This window comes from Aegilops tauschii, chromosome 7 (genome assembly GCF_002575655.3).
Source record: "Aegilops tauschii subsp. strangulata cultivar AL8/78 chromosome 7, Aet v6.0, whole genome shotgun sequence".
In the NCBI taxonomy this organism is placed as follows: domain Eukaryota; kingdom Viridiplantae; phylum Streptophyta; class Magnoliopsida; order Poales; family Poaceae; genus Aegilops; species Aegilops tauschii.
In genome coordinates, this window is record NC_053041.3 from 129,137,896 (window position 1) to 129,157,708 (window position 19,813).

Genomic DNA, 19,813 nt, shown 5'->3' on the forward strand with positions numbered 1-19,813 from the left:
TAACTCATCCAAAAGTCCGAACTTATGGAGGGAGGCGGGCAATATATTTCAACACTCCCCCTCACGTCTAGGCTATTTTAGTCCTTAGACGTGGGATCGAAGTACGCCGCAGAATCGTTATATTTAATACTGCGTTGGCAGGGTCTTGAACTCAAGACCTCTTGGCTCGGATAACATATTGAATTCATGCACCAGCCAACTCATCCAAAAGTCCGAACTGGTGGAGGGAGGCGGGCAATATATTTCAACGCTGAGCACAACAATATTAACATATTAATTTTAGTCATGAGCTATAATTCATGAGTTGTATAAACTGGGTGTTAACAAATAATAGAAAACATTAACATGTCTCAGTTAGTTGGTCACAATGTAAAGAAACCCGATTTGAAAGCGATAAAGCATATAATAATATACTATAAGCATTCCTACATCATAATATATACCTTGCTTGCACCCAATATCGAAATTGTCATAATGCTACTGCTTAGCATTGCACAAACCTTGGTACTTCCCATTAACACTTAAGTTTGAGATCGATTAGATGCATTTAGTAGACTAAACATAACACTGGAGTGGGAAAAGGATATAAAGAAATTATTTATGCAAAAAATCGATGCACACCATGTCTTTATTTTCATACCCGATGTGGCAATTAATCTGCATACTATCCCAAACAAAATATAATCGGATCAGCTCTGCAACCAAGAATAGATTAAAAAACATCGCCAAATACATCACTAATTGAGTGCATAGCTGCAAACTAAAAGAAGCAAAAGCGATGATTACCTTGATAGTAATTCTGAAGTGAGGCATTAATACATTAAAATAAGCCATTACGTCTCTTAGATTATCTGGAAAAGTTGGCAAACAGTACAACTTGATAGATCCAACTCCTAAATTTAGCTTTTAGTAAAACTAATTCATCGTAATATATGACTGCACAATTTTTTGAACTGCATCAATATATCATACCCGAACCATGCAGAGTTAAGGGCATCTCTAGACGAACTCCCAGAACTAAGCCCCTCAAACGCCTCCTCAAACCTTAAAAAAAAGTGGTTCCTAGCCGGACTCCTAAAACTTAACTCCCTCAAAAATTTGCAAAAAAATATTTCAAACACAAATTTAAACTACTCAATTACATAAAGATTGGACATCATACAAAGCATAATTAGATGATTCACCATTAGATAGCATAATTAAACAAATATAAACCATCGTCACCGCCCTGGGCACAGTACGCGTCAAAGTCGTCCGAGTTGGAGGAGATAGGGATCACCCCCACTACCAAAGGGGCTGGCCTTGTCGTCATTGGTGCTAGGCTGAGTCAACAACATCTCCTCCTCCTTATCGGAGGGCTTGGCGATGAGGTCTTCCAATATCTAGTCATTCTCCTTGTACTCGAGCCACGTGCCATTCTTGGCGAGGACCTACAGATTCTTCGCGATTAACTCGGCCATGAAGGCCTTATCGATGCACTTGACCTCGAGCTAGTTCACAGCATTGTCGTGCTCCTTCTCCTCGACGCGGGAGACCAATCTAACAGGAGGTTCGACGAAGTCTGGGCATGGGTGTCGAGGGGGAAGTTAAGCTTCACCTAGATGCCGAAGTTGTGGACCACAGTCAAGTCTTACATGCATGCCGCCTCCTCCATAGTGGAAAATGTGCTGAGCCACTTCTTCTACCACATCTTTGGATTTTGGATATTCACTACAAGTGCCCATAGTTGCTAATGGACCTTGCGGTACTTTGGCGGCGGAAGCCGCTGTGACATGGACCTGGAGAGGAGGCGGTGATGGCTTGAATCGGAGGTCCGAAGATGGAGCGGGCGCTCGTGGTGGCTGTGTGGACCCGTTTCGGACGATACGTGGCTCCACGGTGGTCCTCCTCATCGACGAGAGCATGGTGGTAACGATATCTAGATGCATCAAATCAGGCAACGATGGCGGGTGCCAAACATGTCAAAGTGGGCTGAGGAGGGAGGCGGGGGTTGTAGGGTGCCGATGTGCTTGCGTGGTAGCCTTCGGAGTCAAGGAGGATAGCGCTGGTGTGGAGGCCGTCGAGTGGGGAAGAGAGGCGACTGTGCTAGGCAAGGGAATCTTTTGCCGAGAATTTGTTTCACCTGCTCAAAACTGAGAGGCGGCCGATCCATCTCCTAAATATTTGAACAGCTAACCATTTTGGGAGTTCGGATGGGTCCGGTTTAACTCCTCGAAAGGGAATCTTTTAAGGAGTTAAGTCCTTTTGATACTTCGGCTAGAGATGCCCTAATAGATGAAATACAAAGCAACAGAAGTACAAATAGCCTTCTTAGAGCATCTCTAACCGATCCCTTATAATTTAGACCCCTAAATCGACTCTTATCCTTTAACTCCTTATATTTGCTCCTTAAAAAGTGTGATTCCTAACAGATCCCCTAAACTTAACTCCCTAATTTTTCCTCACCAAATCTTCCTAGTTTAAGTTTACATACAACGCTTCAACTACATATTTCCATACATTAAATCCAAACATAATAATTAAGGTTCACACAATTCGTGAATATTACAAATTCAGAGTTTACAAACCAAATTATTCAAAGTCAAATACACGAAAGAGTATAAATGAAGTAAAGAGCATGATAAAAGTACAACTATGAAGTGCTATGTAGTTGCCACTGATGCTCAGCAGGATCATCTTGGAGCTGGGTATGAACTTCTCGATTCTTGATGTTTCGATGTGCTCCGAGGAATCTCTGTATCTTGTTTGGATTGTGCACCGGCTCAACAGGATCCCCATTGGAGATGTACCAAAAGTTTTGTGGCATCCCTCTCTCATCTTCAATGCTCATGTTATGTAAGATTATGCAACATGTCATTGTTTTCCATAGGACCTTGCGGTTCCAATGCTCGACAAGGCCCTGAATAATGTCAACGTGCTTCTCAGGCACACTGAAAGCCCTCTCCACATCCTTCCTTGCCGACTCCTGACATATTAGAAAGTGAGATCTCTTATTCCCTTTGGAACGTTGGATTGTCTTGACAAATGTGGACTACGGAGGATAGATGCCATCTGTAGTAACCTTCGTGCACCGACGACAATAGATAACATAGTTGCAAGGAGCAGCATCTCCGGCAACAAGCCTAGCGAACAGTAGTGATGTCAACAACATATTCTGGTCATTATGAGAGCCAAGGAATCCAAAGAATGAATGACAAATCCATCGATCCTCACATGCAACAGCCTCTAGAATGATTGTTGGATCTTGCAATGGCCTTTGAACTAACCTTTTCATCCCATAGTATAATTCTTCCATGTCCAGAACATGCAATCAATTGACCCAACCATCCTAGGACATCCTCATTCTTCACTCAATCCTAAGAGCCTCTCGTTGTCTTCATCGGTGGGTGCCGTCAAGTACTCTAACCCAAATATCTCAGTCATGGCTTTTGTGTACCTTTGAACGGCCTCCAAGATTGTATCTTCTCCAACACGGACATATTCGTCAACGGCGTCGGCCAAACACCCATAGTCAAGCACTTGAACAACCGTGATACACATCATCAAAGGGCTCGCACTTATCTCTCCGGATGCACTCCTCCTAGAGTTTGAACTAATCATCATGCTTCTCCACAACTTTGGCAATGGTGAGGAAGAGAATCGGGTGCATCCAAAACCGCCATAGAAAATACTTCCGTGGACATGTTGCATCAAGGTTTAAAATCTCTCATAATCTTGGCATGGCCCTCTGTTCTATCTCGATTGATGTGCATACAGCCAAATTGTTATCCTAGCTACTCTCGGCCGCCGAAAATCCCCATTGAAGATACTGGCAACGGCCATTTCCAAGTCGTCATCATATTCTTCCTCCTCCTCCCATGAAGAGTCGTCGAAGATCAACTCCCTCAACTTATTCATGTACACTAGAAATGAGGACAAGGTCCAGTTCAATTGCCAAAAGGAAAAACAAGATGAAAAAGCACAAAAGAACTCACCCAAGTAATCTGTCGAACACTTGAAAGACAGCGGAAGTGTCACGGCCGGCTGGCGATGTTGAGCCGATGCCCAAGCAGCTAGTGGTCGGTGGGACTTCGAGATGGACGACGGTCGATGGAGGGGATCGGAGGAAGAAGATGCAATGCGTGCTTCCAGGGATGGGATCGACGTGGCGGCGGCAATAGAGCTTGATTCGGGCGATGGCACTGACCAGCAAGCGCCTGGGAGTGGGGCAGGAGGGCGGCAGAGGCAGCGGTGTGTCAACAGGCAAAGGCTGGTCGCCGGAGGCAACACTAGCGACAATGCGGCGTGGGGTGGAGGGCAAAACTTTTACTCTACTGGTGGGCGACCAAGTATATTTGAGAGTTGGGGCGGCTCTAGAGTAAAAAATTTACTCCTCTAATGGTGATAGGGGATCGGTTAGGTGCGATTTAGAGGAGGAAAACTGAAGTTTTACTCCTCTAACGCCTTTTAGGGGATCGGTTAGAGATGCTCTTGAAACGAATGTTTCTAGCCGTGTTAGGCTTAGGCTTATTGCAACCATATGAAAACATATGTGAAGATTTCATGAGAAGGGATGGAGCTGAAAGAGCTACAATCTTATAATGGAGGAACTACAGGGTGAGGATATAGGGCAAAGGAAGAGATATATGTGATAACGTGCCCTGTGCAGTATGCAGTGTAGGATCGATATACTACAATATCCATCAGCTAGTCTGCAAGGTTGTTTGAACTTTTTTTTTGCGCATGCGGTATAGGAGCTGTGGTTTTGGGATGAACCTTTGCTTTTGTTTTCCTGCCTTGCGCCTTAGACGATGTTTTTATGTTTTGTTACGTTATATTTTGATAGTGGAACCCGGTCCATTCATGGATCCTATGGCTATGGAGAAAAAAGCTAGTCTACAGGGCGCCATGTGCCATATACGATGTATTGTAATTTGTAGCTGAACTTGCACCAACCTGCCATGGAGTGCTACATCATGCACAAATAGTTATGAGAATGATACGGTATATTATCAAAGGTACTCTATGCCTCCAACAGGGACGTTCGAATTACAAAAAATGTTTGAGAGTGGTTTTTCCGCTCCCGGGTGCCCCTACACCTCTATAAATAGTAAACTAAAAAATAGAAAAAAAATTCAAAAAACAAACTAAAACTTTGCAACGTCAAACATGATCAAACTTTCTAGGTGCTTGCAAGTTTTCATGCCAAAAAACATCCGAGGAGCTCTACACAAGAAAAAGATTTCATTGCTTGAAGTTTTGAGCACTTTTACTTTTAGCACTGAAATCTGAAACTCAGGATGTTCGAGGAGCTCTACATGATATTTTGTTAAGAAAACTTGCAAGAACCTACCTTGTTTGATCATATTTGATGCCACAAAGTTTTAGAATTTTTTTGAATTTACTATTCATAGAGGGTGTAAGGGCACCCGGGAGATATCACACATTTCTCAAAATGTTTTTATTTGATGAGAAGGACCCAGAAAGCTGCTATCAATATAGGGAAACCCATCAATCTTAGTCTCTTAGACAAGTAACCTGTTCCTTGGTGTTAGAAGGGAGAGAGGGATTTGGTGAAATAGTTCGTTGTATTGCTTGAGCCTCGTGGGCATATATATAGGAGTACATAATCATCTTGGAGTACAAGGCAAGGCAGAATAATATCCTACGCTATCCTAGCTTTTCTAATAATCAATATACTCAACATCCCCCCGCAGTCACAATGGTAGCGATGCAGATGGTGAGACTAGAGAAGAATCCGAAGGCAAGCCGACAGACACACCTCCCATAGTCGTAACGGTCGATGCATCGCGGAGTCGTGGCTGGAGTGAAAACCGACGAGGTTGCTCAAGCAAGGCGGTAGCCCTTTGTGCCTTTTGTCGATGTAGCCAAGAGCGGAGGGTGGTGTAGCCGTGGTCGAGGTAGCCGTGCGAAGAATGTCGTGGTCAATGTCGAGTCGGGGAGCCGGTGTCGAGGATGTCGCCGTGGAGCCGCGGGCACAAGGAGGCGCCGAGTTAGCATGGGCGCAGTGGTGTCGAAGTAGTGGTGCGCCGGGAAGAAGACGTTGTTGACGACGCGTCGCGACAGGTTTGCCAAGCCGGAGATACATCGTGGACGAAGGCACTCACCGGTGTTGCCAACACCGGGCATGCATAGACGGACGAAGAAGTTGACGAAGTGCCGCACCAGGCTTGCCAGGCCCGGAGACACGTCGTGGATGAAGGCATGCATCGGTGTTGCCAGCACCGGGCATGCGTAGATGAGGGACCTGCACGAGCTGTACGCCATGTCGAAGAAGTCGGACGGGCCAACAGAGAAGAACTCGACGACGGTTGTGGCACCAATCGGCGCGAGGCCGATGTCTCCCGCGGTTGTCGGAGTAGACGAAATGGGCGGGGTAGATGACGGCGACGCTGGCGATGGGCTGGTGCTGGAAGAAGACGAAGGAGGTGGACGGGGCGGCGGCGGCTACGTGGGTAGCGGCAGCGGCGGCCAAAGAAGAGCAGCGGCGGCAGCGGCGGCTAGGTTAGTAGCGCGGCGGCGGTGCTCGAAGTAGGCGAAGAACCCGACAGCATGACGAAGACCGGCGCGGACGATGACGTTCCCGCGCTAAGGGAGGCGGCGCGGTGCATACCACGAAAGTCGACGCGCGGGGACGACACAGCGGCGGCGGGCAAGTTCGGGCGACGGCAGGACGATCTCGGGGCGGCGGCAGGGACCGCGGGCTGCAGCGCGACAGCCCGAAAGGGCGGCGCGGCGGAGGAGCGCGGGCCGGTGCAACCACGGGACGGCCTCGGGACGGCGGCATGGACCGTGTGCCACGCTCGCTACGGCCCGACGGGGCGACGCAGCGGCAGCGCGAGGGTCGGTGCTGCCACGGAAACGACCTGAAGCAGACGGTCTCGGGGCGGCGGTGGACCGCGGGCCGCGGCACTACGGCCCGACGGGGCGACGCAACGGCAGCCCGTTGCTTAATCGGTGGAGAGGCGCGCTGTACTCGGTGACCATCTTCATGAAATCCTGCAGGGTCATGCGCAGGCGGTTGATCAGACCGACCGCGCTGCAATGATAGAGAGTGTTCCGTGTGTTCTCGGTTGACCAGACCAAATATACATGGATTGAAGAGCCAACATGCAGATTTACAGCCTACGATCGGATGGTCAGCACAGATGCATGAGCAGCCAAACACCCGCGCGGAACGTCTGAGCAGCAGCGGCCATGCGGCGCGGGCCACCGGGCCAACGTAGGACGCGCTAGCGGCGATCGTGCCTGTGCACGTAACCTGCTGCCACGATTGAAGCTTTGTGGCGGGTCAAGAGCAGCCGTTGCACCCGTGCATCCAAGCTGGATGGATGTGTGGTTGACGAGCGCTAGGTACGGGCGGGGCCCCCGGCGGTGGTCATGAAGGCCGGCCGTCTTGGAGACAGCGCGCGGGTGCGGAAGCGGCAGCTGCTAGGGTTTAGGATCGAGGTAAGGCTGATACCATGTTAGAAGGAAGAGTGAGATTTGATGAAATAGTTCGTTGTATTGCTTAAGCCTCATGGGCATATATATATATAAGAGTGCATAATCATTTTAAAGTACAAGGCAAGGCAGAATAATATCCTATGCTATCCTAACTTTTCTAATAATCAATATACTCAACACTTGGCTTTGGCGTGTTAGATCTCTCTCCACTTTCTCTGATGTGATGAGCTTCTCACCGTCTCACCTCTAACAGGGATGACGCCGGGGAGAGGAACTGAGTAGGCGCGTCCTGCCGGCCGCCGATGCGGGACAGTAGTCGTCACAACTAGTTAGTATATATATCGAAGGAAACCATGTTTCTTACGGAAGTAGCAGATCGAACAGGATTTTCATGGAATAATCTGATACATCGAATTGAATAGGTATAAGACTTCTTCAGCAGTTTGTGTAGGCACAGTCCTCATCAGTTACAGATTACAACACAAAGGCACAACAAATTGCCCCGCGGTTGGATGGAGATCTGAAAACCAAGAATCAGGAACAAATCATAACTCTTATTCGAAACCTTGTAATCTATTCCAACTTATGCATGTTTAGTCGTACAATTTCTTCGTCGGAAGTATGGAGGAGGAACATTGGCATGCAAAAAGTAAAGCTAGAGCTCATCTTGGAAAGATGTGGCGCAGAGGAGGGACCCCGCCTTGAGGCGAGCGTTCTCCTTATCGAGCTCCTCCTGCTGGTCGATGTAGTGCTTGGCGATGCAGTTGGGATTGAGGCAGATGAAGTTCTTGAGCACCTCCCGCATGACCATGTTCTCGGACAGGAGCCTTGTGTTCTCCTCGCGGAGGAAGAGGTTCTCCGCCCGCTCGTACTCAACCTGCCATGCCATCATACAGATTCCATCACCCAGGTAAGGATCGAAAAAATGGAAGAAAAGAAAACTATGGAGCAATCAGAGAGATCCAGTATTCCAGTTCATACCTTCATCTGTGTACGGTGGTTCTGGAACCAGGACCTGATCTGCTTGTTCTCCAGGCCAAGCTCGCGTCCAAGCTGAGCGCTCTGGGCCTCGTCGGGGTAGCCGCACTTCTGGAACGACCTGCGCGTGCACACACACATACTTGATTAGTTTCTGCCGATCGATCACTAGTATGAAAATGCACGGAACAGCAAATAATTAACAAGGGAAATGGACAAAAAGGAAGATATTAATGGAGATTAGAACCTACTCCTCCAGCTTTCGAATCTGCTCCGGCGTGTGCCGGCGTTGGCGCTTCCGGCGCTCCTGCAGCTGCTGCTGGCTGTCGGAACCCCCCTCCTGGTGGTCGCCCATGTCCATGGCTCTCTCTCGGAGACTGGCTATATATAGGAGGAGAGGAATGAAGGGGGGCGATAGCCTTTTGCTCTGATGTGCGATCCCTCCCGGCCCGTGCTCCTATTTATATAGAAGCAGTGGTAACCCTCCAGGCGAGGCGATATATGGCGAAATTAATACTGCCACTCAGTGCCAACCCATCGTATCGTCGTTTCCTTCCTTCTTTGGCTCCATCTTTTCGCAGGACTCTCAGTGCCAAGCCCCGCTCCTCTTGGCTTCTTTCCTTTTCGCCCCTATACTGCTAGCTTTGGGTTGCGTTTGCATCTCCTCTCTTTTGGCGCACATATATTACAATGCATGTGAGTTAATTCCATGCTTTTTTTTACCAACTAGTATAATCTTTTGCCAGAATTACGATTTAAGGAAAACAAAATATAGGTGCCAGCATTTACCTTTTTTTTGCACGCCAAAGATGGCCGTCTCCATGCGTTCGTAGTACTTCCTGGAAAATATCACGTAGTCCTATTCTACAAAGGTGACTGCTTCTTTGTTTTATCCATGATCCATTCCATGCTGAGCTCGCTCGCATTTTTCTCACGCGAATTTGGGACCCGATTACCGCAGAGCCGATGTGCTACATGCTTGGTGCAATGCGAGGCTGCACGCGCCGGTGCACGGGGTGGCTGCCGATCAGCGGGCGAAAGGACCGGCTGTCCTGCGGCGTGTTGACGGTGACACCCAGCCGGCCCTGGTCAACCCTTACGCACCCCTGCCGCTTTAGGCCGTTCGGTGGATCGATCAAAGCAGAGCCGAACCAGGCGCAGTCTAGCAGGGAAAGAAACCGACCATAAAAGACACAATCGACCTATGTTTCGTTATTAAATACTCCCTCCGTTTCTAAATATAAGTCTTTCTAAAGATTTCAATACAAACTATATACGAAGCAAAATGAATGAACCTACACTCTAAAATATGTATATACACTCCCTCCGTTTTCTTTTAGTCTGCATATAAGATTTGCTCAAAGTCAAACTTGATAAAATTTGACCAACTTTATAGAAAAAAATATCAACATCTACAATACTAAAGCTATATGGAATGAAAATTAATTTCATAATGCATCTAACAATATTGATTTCATATTGTGAATCTTGATATATTTTTTTGATATACTTAGTTAAAGTTAACAAAGTTTGACTTTGACTAAATCTTACTCCCTCCGTTCCAAAATGTAGTGCTTCCTCTATTCCCGTGCTTCAACTTTGACCATAAATTTAACCAACGAGACCGACTGTAGCGGGAGAAAAATTATACCAGTGAATTCGTATTCAAAAGAAGTTTTCAATTACATGTTTTTTCTCTCGCCGCAGTCGGCCTCGTTGGTTAAATTTATGGTCAAAGTTGGACCTCGAGAAGCGCGGGCGCACTATATTTTGGAATGGAGGGAGTATATGCAGACTAAAAAGAATTGGAGGGAGTACATTCGTATGTAGTTTATATTGAAATCTTTAAAAAGACTTATATTTAGGAACGGAGGGAGTATATAAGGTAAAATTTATGAATTTCCCTTAAATGGGGTAAACTCCATAAAAATGACAAAACATGGGGTAAAAATTGAAAATAACTCTATTCAAACAATTTATATATTTTTCCTTTCATGCTCAGTTGATCCGTAACACATTCGGAAATAGCTTTTGGTTACCGAGCTGAGATGTTCTCATGAACAGTGAATTCCAAATAAACTAGCCAACAATACTAAAAACATCGAAGCTGCTCGAGTATTTTAGGTGCGTGCAAAATTTCTTGGAGAAATGATATCCGAGATGCTGTAGACAAACAATCAAATTTACTCTCAAAAAATGTTGAAAATATACAGTTTTGTGCACCGTTTTTTTCTCCAAGCAGCACAAATATCATATATCCCTAAACTTTGCCTTCACCAAGAACACTCGAGCAACGTTGATGCCGAAAGAATTCAGATTTTTTTTTCTATTTTTGTAATATACTGCCCATGCGGGAACATATGAGCTCGGGTGCTGAAACGTCGTCCTCCAAAACATTGATGGAACATAAATAGTATATGGCTTTATACCAAGCTTAAACTGTGAGTTTATAAAATTTCAGATCAAATGAATTTTCACCGTGATGTGATTTACAATTTAGAATCGTCTAATTTTCATGATGATTACATATTAATAGTGCCATGCTAAAAAAATTATACCGTTTAAAATGTTTGTACGGACCATTATTCTCCCTTTGCATCTGTCTATGTACTTCCATTCATGCAGGATGACTGTTTCTAGGACTGTTTCAAGTAAAGTAAATGTAAGGTTTTACGTACCATGGTTAGTCTATGTTAATACTTAGTTTATGTGAATAATATATTGTGCTTCGCACTATGTGTGGTGGCATTTTATTTACGTGAATAATATTTCACAAGCCAATTGATTGTGTCAACTGTGAATAACTTTAGAATTTGTAGTTGTGAGGATTACTGTAAAATAGGTATAGTTGTAGATTAGTAAACAAGAAAATCATATATGCATTCTATCAACGAAATATTCTTGAATTATGGCGGCATTACAAAAAATCTTTCACATGTATATTGGGTATATTGCTTACAATACAAGTTGACATCGGTACCGGTGTGACAAAGTTCTTCATGTAAACTACAATAGTAGGGTGTTTATATGTTATCTCCAAAATTATATGAATAAAACATACATCATAATACTAAAAAAACATACATCTTATTTGTGCACGGTAGTATGAGGCATCATGTCAACAGGTTATTTGTGTTCATTTCCCATGTATGCTCTTAATAGTACGCATTGTTTCCATAACTTAATTTTGTTGTTATAGTTGTTACACATGAGTTTATTCATGCGTGTTGTGCTATTTAACCATATAATTTATACAAACTATATTGTATTAAGTATAATTCAAATAACATTTGAATTTTTGCAAGAAGCCTGTGAACATTAAGATTTAATATGTTCTACAGTTTTGTCTAGAAGAGTTTGCAAAGCACTTCATATCAACTTCATTAGAGTTTGAGATCAGACAAACTAAATATTAGGGAGCACAAAAAAATTATTACACCCAATGGAAGCAAGGCCGTATTATAAATTGCGTTTCGAGACCAATCATACACTTTACCAGCACATATGCATGTTTAATTTTGATTGTTTAATGTGTTTAAAAGGTTCTAAGCTTGTAAAATATATGGAAGCTACGCATCTATGTCTACTACATGCCCGACAAAAAAATAGTCATGCTTTTTATGGTTATATTCTTTGCTGACAACTACACGGCAACAATTGTTGCATGTGAAAACCGTAATGCCATTTAGTGCATCCTTCATGGATTGCAATAATAACGGATAACGAATCCATTAACTATGATAGTTTTTATTTCCTAACTGAAGATCCATCCTGGGATAAATTAATGAGTTGAATGTGCCAAGTAAGATGAGCATATGTGCACGAGCACACAGACAAACATCTACATGGTATTTCGTTTACAGTAGTCAACACAATCTGCACAATCTTGGACACTAACTAACATTTATGGGACTTGTCAGGGGAACAAAGAGTGAATTATATCAACTGGCTTTTCAGATTAAACACCTCCCATGATAAGAATGGCTTCCATAGGGGATTACAATTTCACTCGCATCCAAGACAATCACAACAAACCCGGGAAGAATTATTCTGATGTGATAACTTTCAGTTACTTTATCAATTTAACTGCCCATCGAAGGTAGAGCCTACACGTGGAGAAATATGCAGACTGACGCTTTACTCACTACTAGAAAAAGGCTTACTAGTGGCGCACCAGTTTTGCCTACTAATGGCGCACTACTGGTGCGCCACTAGCACCACGCCACTAGAATATTTTAGTAATGGCGCACCATAGGTGCGCCATTAGTATCTGGTATACTAATGGCGCATCATGGGTGCGCCATTAGTATCCCACAGGTGCGCCATTAGTAACTGGTATACTAATGGCGCACCAGATGGAAGTGCGCCATTAGTAACAATTTTTTTAAAAAAAATCGTTTTTTCTTAATCTCAGGTCATTATTTCACATATGAGATATCCAACACATATATATACAACAAGCATCCATATAACAATCATATCCAACACACAAGTTTCATCATATATACATACATAGCCAACACATAGTTCCATCGTTACATATTACAAAAGTTTCACATTGTTCATCCAACACCGTTATCCATCCAACACCATATTACAAAAGTTTCACATAGTTCAGTTCTCATTGTTCTTCTCCTTCTCCTTCCTCGGCCTGATGCGCCAAGAGCGGCGAGGCGGTGGAGGCAGCTGTGGGATGTAGTCTTCTACCACAATTGGCGTGGTCATGTCGCCCAGCTGTGGGATCACCGACGCCACCACCGGTGCGTGGTCATTGTCAGGCACCACCACCATCGCGAGGCCACCTTCAGGCAGGACGGGCACGACCATCGCTAGGTCATCCTCAGCCACCACCATCTCTTGCCCATGGTCAGCCACCACCATCTCTTGCCCATGGTCAGCCACCACCATCTCTTGCCCTTGGTCAGCCACCACCAGCGCTAGGTCATCCTCAGCCTGATGCCCATCGTCATCCTGCAGCTCCTCATCCCCACTCTGCTCCTCTTCTCCCCCACTCCAGTCCGGATCATCCTTCTTGCTGTCTTTGCTGCTGCCAAAATCGCTGCTGCTTTCGCTAAAGCCAGAATCGCTGTTGCTTTTGCTACAGCCATAATCGCTGCTGCTTTGGCTGTAGCCAGCGTCGCTGCTGCTGCTCCCATTGCCTGTCCAAATGCAACAATGGCCGTTAACAATCGATGTGAGACAAAGCCAAATGTAGAGGAATAAGAAGAGGCAGAACGCACTGGCATCTTCATCGTCAGCGTAGCGCATGCGACACATAGTCGTGTTGAAAACCTTCACGATGAGCATTGTGGCGTCATCGTCGTACCTGAAGAGAAGAAAGTACCCGGTCCGCAGGTCGTAGGCACTGTAGAACTTCTCCCAGCCACGGCACAGGTACATGTGGCCCTCCTCGATCACCAACTCCACGTCCCACAGCCTGCGAACCCCGCTGCCGGCCTGTCGGAGCTTCACATTATCTGGCGGATCTTCACCCAGCATGTTCATAAAAGTGTCAGGCAGCCTCTGCAATTTGGGACAAGGAGTGATGTAGCAAACAACAGAGTTATCATAATGAGATGGGTGAAGGGGAGATCTCTCGTTTTATATACCTGCATCGTGGCTGATACTGAAGTCCCAAGTATGACACTGAAGAACTCGAAAGCATCCAACTCGTACTCCGGTGAGGCAGAGCGGCGGTGGCTGCTTCCCCCCATCTCTGATAAGCAGCAGAAGAGACCAATTAGTACCCTTACAACATCACATTGCAAATAGATGAATTGTGTAGGTATGCATGGATTTAAGATTATTTGTTCAAAGCCAATTTGTCAATGATTAATATGATATCTCAATTTCCACCAAATAATACATTTGTTATACACCACATTTTCTTTTCCTTTGGAAAAGAAAAAAGCACACTGCATTCAAGTGAATGTATCTTTTATTGCAAAGCCACAACTTAGCAATAGATTCAAAGTTAACGATTGGCACCTAGAAAAACATTTCAACATCTTCACAGATTTTACTAGCTATAATACATTCAAAAAATAAATGATATACAGTTTGTATCTCTTTGCAATGAACACACTCTAGGGGTTTTGCCATCCCCCTTTTCCTTAGATTGTCACAAGTCATGATTTTGTTCTGGGAGAACATCCAAATGAAACCTTATACCCTAGGGGGCAATTTAATACTCCATACTACAGGAAGATACAAAGGTTGCACCCCCCCTAAAATTCACTAGAACATATAGAGATTTATAAGAGCAGGTCCCTTTAGATTCATGCTAGCTAGGCAGGACCTAATTGGGGTAATTTTTTCCAAATAAGAAAGAAGTCTGCCTCTCCATCTAGGTATTTTGGCTAAAATTTTATCAATAAAAGCTAGCAGATCTTCTCTGCCAATCTTGTCAAAATGCAAAGGAATTCCTAAAATACTTAATAGGGAAATCCCCAACTATGCATTGGAAAATGTCCACAAATGGAGTGAGATCATTAACTATCAAGTTAATAGGGATAAGAGTACACTTATGATAGTTAATTGTCATCCCAGCAATTTGTTCAAAACAGGTTAGAATCCATTTCAGATTCAGAGCAATTCCAGCATCATTTTCCAACAATAAAAGGGTATCATTAGCATATTGTACTCTTATAATAGCACTCTTATAATGGAACTATTCTATGACCAGTTGAAGAGTAATATGCATGTTCAAACAGGAATAATAAAATTACAGTACTCGTAGGAGTAGAATATTTTGTACTTCTAGGATGTTTACTCTGTACAGGATTTTGTACTCCTAGGCCATACTCTGACGAAACTGAATTAAAAAAAAAGGGCTCCAGAGATTGCACTTGCACGCATAGATTGTGTACCACGGTCGAGGGGAGGGAGGGAGGGAATGGGGAGGAAGGGTGGAGAGGGAGGAAGGAGGAAGGAGGAGGGGTACCTGGGCGGGCGCGGCTGGTCGCCGGGTGGCGGAGGACGGTAGGGGCAGGCGGGGTGTGGGCACGTCGGAGGAGGAGGAGGCCCTCGCTCGTCGGAGGGAGGAGGAGAGGAGAGGAGCGCTCGGCCGATCTCGTTCGGGGGGCGCGGGGGCGGCGGGGGTGGAGTCCCGCGGGGGTCGGGGCGGCGGCGTCGGGGCAGCGCAAGACCACAGCGGCGGCGGCGTCGCCGACGGCGTGCAGGCGCGGCGCACGGAGGGGGCGGAGCAAGGGGGCGGCGTACGGTTGGGGTCGAGTGGGGGATCTGGCGAGGGAGGGAGGGAGGCCACAGTGCGAGGGAATAGGTGGAGTGCGGGATGTCTATCTAATGGCGCACCTCCCCCAAGTGCGCCATAAGTACGACCATAGCAATGGCGCACCTCACCCTGGTGCGCCATTAGAAATTACTAGCCCGACTGCTCAGGTTATATTCCACCTAACCCTATCTCCATCAGAACACGCCCACTAGCCCGACTGGTCAGCACGCAGCACACACACTAGGAGGTCCTGGGTTCGATTCCTAGGCTCCCCAAATTTTGTTTTTATGCATTTAAAATGCTGTTTGGTATTTATTTGTGTTTAAATATGTTCAAACTTATTTAAATCATAACAGTAATATTTTTTTATAAAAACAGTAATAACTTTTTAAAAAATATCATCAAATTTATTATTTGAAAATATCATCAAATTTGTTATTTGAAAATATAATCAAGTTTGTTTTTTTTGCAATTTTAGTTGCATTCATTTGTGACGGTGGAGCGGGCCGGAGAGGGTGCGGGGGGTGCTCGGCGGCGGTGGAGCGGGGGAGGGTGCGGTGGGTCGTCGGGGGGTGCTCTGTCCTTGTCGTTACCGGTGTAGGATTCCATCGTTACCCCGGAGTTCTGATAACCATCGCTCTTCATGTCCTTGTCCTCGGTGTAGAATGTGTAACCGTTGATATCGTACGCCTCATACGTCATCAGGTTGTGCTCGGCGCCCTGTGACAAGGCGAATATGAGTTGTCAGAATGCGTAGGGCTTGAGCAGCTCCCCGGAGAGCGCCTCCAGCCACGTCTCCTCCACGAGCAGCTCCGAACTCGGCGAGGCGGAGGTTGCAGCGCGCGCGGGCGAGGGCGAGGTTGGTGTCGGCCCTGCGGCGCTGCTCCGGCGAGAGTGGGGTGGGGTCGGAGGGGAGGATGGGGAGAGGGAGGCGGCGGGGGCGCGGATTGGGAGCGGACGGAGAGGAACTGGCGCGAGGGAGAGGGACGAAGGGGAACTGGCGAGGGAGAGGGAGGAATTAGCTATAGGGGGGAACTGGCGAGCGAGAGGGAGGAATTAGCTATAGCATTCATTTGTGACGGTGGAGCGGGCCGGAGAGGGTGCAGGGGGTCGTCGGCGGCGGTGGAGCGGGCCGGGGAGGGTGCGGTGGGTCATCGGCGGCGGTGGAGCAGGGGAGCTAGGGTGCGGTGGGTCGTCGGCGGCGGTGGAGCGGGGGAGGGTGCGGTGGGTCGTCGGCGGCGGTGGAGCAGGGAAGGGTGCGGTGGGTCGTCGGCGGCGGTGGAGCGGGGGAGGGTGCGGGGGGTCGGCGGCGGCGCCCGGTGGAGCGGGGTAGAGGGTGCTGGGGGTGCTCGGTGGCGAGGGGGACCGGATCTGGCGAGGTGGGATAGCGATCGAGATGGAGGGGATCGCTAGTAATGGCGCACTGTTCCCTGGTGCGCCATTAGTAATTTTGCAAAAAAATAAAAAATAAAAAAAATATAGTAGTGGCGCACTATGTGGTTAGTGCGCCATTACTAGTTCTAACTAGTAATGGCGCACTGTGCCCTGATGCGCCATTAGTATGTTTGAAAAAAATAAAAAATAAAAATTTGTTACTAATGGCGTACCTTGTGTCACACTAATGGCGCACCAGCACCACATGTCTGGTGCGCTATTAGTGGCCATTCCATCTATAGCCCTTTTTCTTGTAGTGACTGGAACAACTTGATTGGTTTCTCACTGCCAACCATTGGACAAATTAAATCCTCGCGAAAGCCTATGTCTGACAAGATACCTTGTGTTGTTAGCATTGAGACCACCATTCCCTGTGGCAAGCTGTTCCGATTTGAGTTCTACTGGATACAACACCTGGGTTTCGTGGCAATGGTTCAAGTTGCTTGGTCAAATTCACCAAGAGACAACAGTGCCACTATTCTTTGTAGAAAGTTCAAGAACTTGCATTATGAACCTAAAAACTGGAGCAAGAACATTTCCAAACACTCCATTGCAATTGAAAACTCCAATAAGGCTATTGTGGGAATTGATAGTTTACAAAAAAAGAGCTTTAACCATCCATGGAACCAACTTCAGGACTATTCTGAACAAACACTTGTATCTCCTTTTATGCTATGACAAACAATATTGGAAAAAACCATTGCATTATTAGATTCGATTTGGAGATGAGAGCTTGAAACTTTTCAAAGCCATGGCGTTTGAATGATACAGAAGCAATACTATTCTATCACTTACCACTTCATATGGCTCTTGCATTGAAGATCATGATGGTAAAGAGTCAACCATCTTTCAATCCTTTAAAGAAAAGCTTCGCATGTCCTCCCCACATGAGATGGCATTTAATCCTTATAACATTATTAAAAAGATTGAAGGCCTTGATCAGCTCACTACTCCTTTTACCCGGGAGGAAATTTACGAAGTAATCAAAGAAATGCCAGTTGATCGAGATCCTGGTCCAGAAGGATTTACTGGTGGTTTTCAGAAGACCTATTGGCCCATTATCAAGGAAGATTTATATGATATGTGTACTCAATTCTTTTAAGGCAAATTAAACTTGGAAACATTAATAATGGTTTGTCACTCTAATCCCCGATAAATGACTTGAGACCCATTGCACTCCTGAATTGTTGCCTAAAGGTTATAACTAAATTGTTTGATAATCGACTATAGTCCTTGATCCTGAAAACCATTCACCGTAACCATTACGGTTTCTTAAAGGCCGGTCGATTCAAGACTGCTTAGCATGGGCGCTTGAATGCATTTTCCAATGCCAAGCCTCTATGAAAGAAATTGTCCTTCGTAACATGATTTTCCTAAAGCTTTCGATACGATCAAACATGAAGCAATGATCAAGATTATGAAAAGCACAGGGTTCAATGACAAGCGGCTTGGGTGGATTAAGTGCATTTTTTCTCGGGGAAATCTTTGGTTCTATTGAATGGGATACCTGGACACCAATTCCATTGCAAACGTGTGGTAACTCAAGGAGACACGCTATCACCCTTGAGTTTTGTTCTGGTGGTGGATTTACTTCAAGCAGTAGTAAATGATGCGTTTCGTCAAGAGAGAATCAGTTTACCCTTTCCGTGCCAAAATCTGTCAGATTATCTCATGATCCAATATGCCGACGGTACAATTATTGCCATGTTGGCATGTCAAGTTCAAGCTGATTCGATCAAAACAATCTTGTCTGACTGTTATTTCCATTGGTTTTAAGATCAACTTCCGCAAGTCCACCCTCATTCCAATCAGCTGCAATGATTCGATTTGCACCAATGATAGCTAGCATTTTTGGCTGCACCACTGGGACTATGCCATTCACTTACCTCGGCTGCCTCTGGATAGTACACGCCCATCTATACAAGATATCATGCCTTTGGTTTGTCGGATGGAGCGGCATCTCACTGCTATGCTCACCATGATGTCCTATGGTCCAAAACTTTCACTGCTCAATTCTCGATCACCTTTCAACTGGGTTCCTCTGGGCAACTTTATCCACAAGTGCTATTGAGTCTATCAAATTTAGCAATGATCATGCAAACAAGCGATATGGTCTATAAACCATAAAGATCACACCATTAAAAACTTCAAAATGTGTATTTACTAACGATCATACCTAACAAACGTGTGTACCCGGAACTAACGATCGTACCTAACAACTCTGTTCTCGACCATCTCCTCAGGCATCGCCCAATATAAAACCATGGAGTATGAACCCTCCTGCAAGACCTGCGACACTAGGATGTTAAGTTCAGTTGAGAAGGGGAAAAAGTGTGGATAGAGAGCAGCTAGAAGTTGGAAGGAGATCCAGGTATCAGTCCAAAAGAAAGTGGTGAGGCCATTACTCGTGAGGACGATTGAGATTTTTTGAAGGGTGGGGAGTTGTGAGTTTATAATTTTCCAGATGAACGAATGGTTATGTTTGTCAGCAATAGCATGTGTATAGCCACTATTGTACTAATTTAGAGCAAACTTTATTAGTACATAATTATTCAGTAAGCAAAGTTCTTCAAACCTGGACCACCATATTTTTTGGTTTGCAAACATTTTTTCAAGCAATAAAACATTGAGTCTCCGTATAAGTTTCCTCTGCCATAAAAAAGGCTTGACGAATTGCATCAAGTTCTTCCAAAAAAGAGTTGGAAATGCGAGAACAGACAT

The 19,813-nt window shown here is 45.6% G+C and overlaps 1 protein-coding gene across 2 annotated transcripts; it reads right to left on the reverse strand.

Moving 5' to 3' along the window:
• Positions 1 to 7,510: 7,510 nt before the first annotated feature.
• Positions 7,511 to 8,833, reverse strand: LOC109754838 (homeobox-leucine zipper protein ROC8-like). Of its 2 annotated transcripts, XR_012188321.1 has the most exons (4): positions 8,676 to 8,833; positions 8,428 to 8,545; positions 8,050 to 8,323; positions 7,511 to 7,966 (listed from the first exon to the last, which is right to left on the reverse strand). XR_012188321.1 is itself a non-coding variant. In XM_020313730.4 (3 exons), the coding sequence occupies exons 1-3, from the start codon at positions 8,783 to 8,785 to the stop codon at positions 8,102 to 8,104; spliced, it is 450 nt and encodes a 149-aa protein (XP_020169319.1). In that variant the 5' UTR covers positions 8,786 to 8,833; the 3' UTR covers positions 7,512 to 8,101. The 2 variants fall into 2 exon arrangements, 1 of the variants encoding a protein (XP_020169319.1); XM_020313730.4 differs by having other exon boundaries at positions 7,512 to 8,323.
• Positions 8,834 to 19,813: the final 10,980 nt, after the last annotated feature.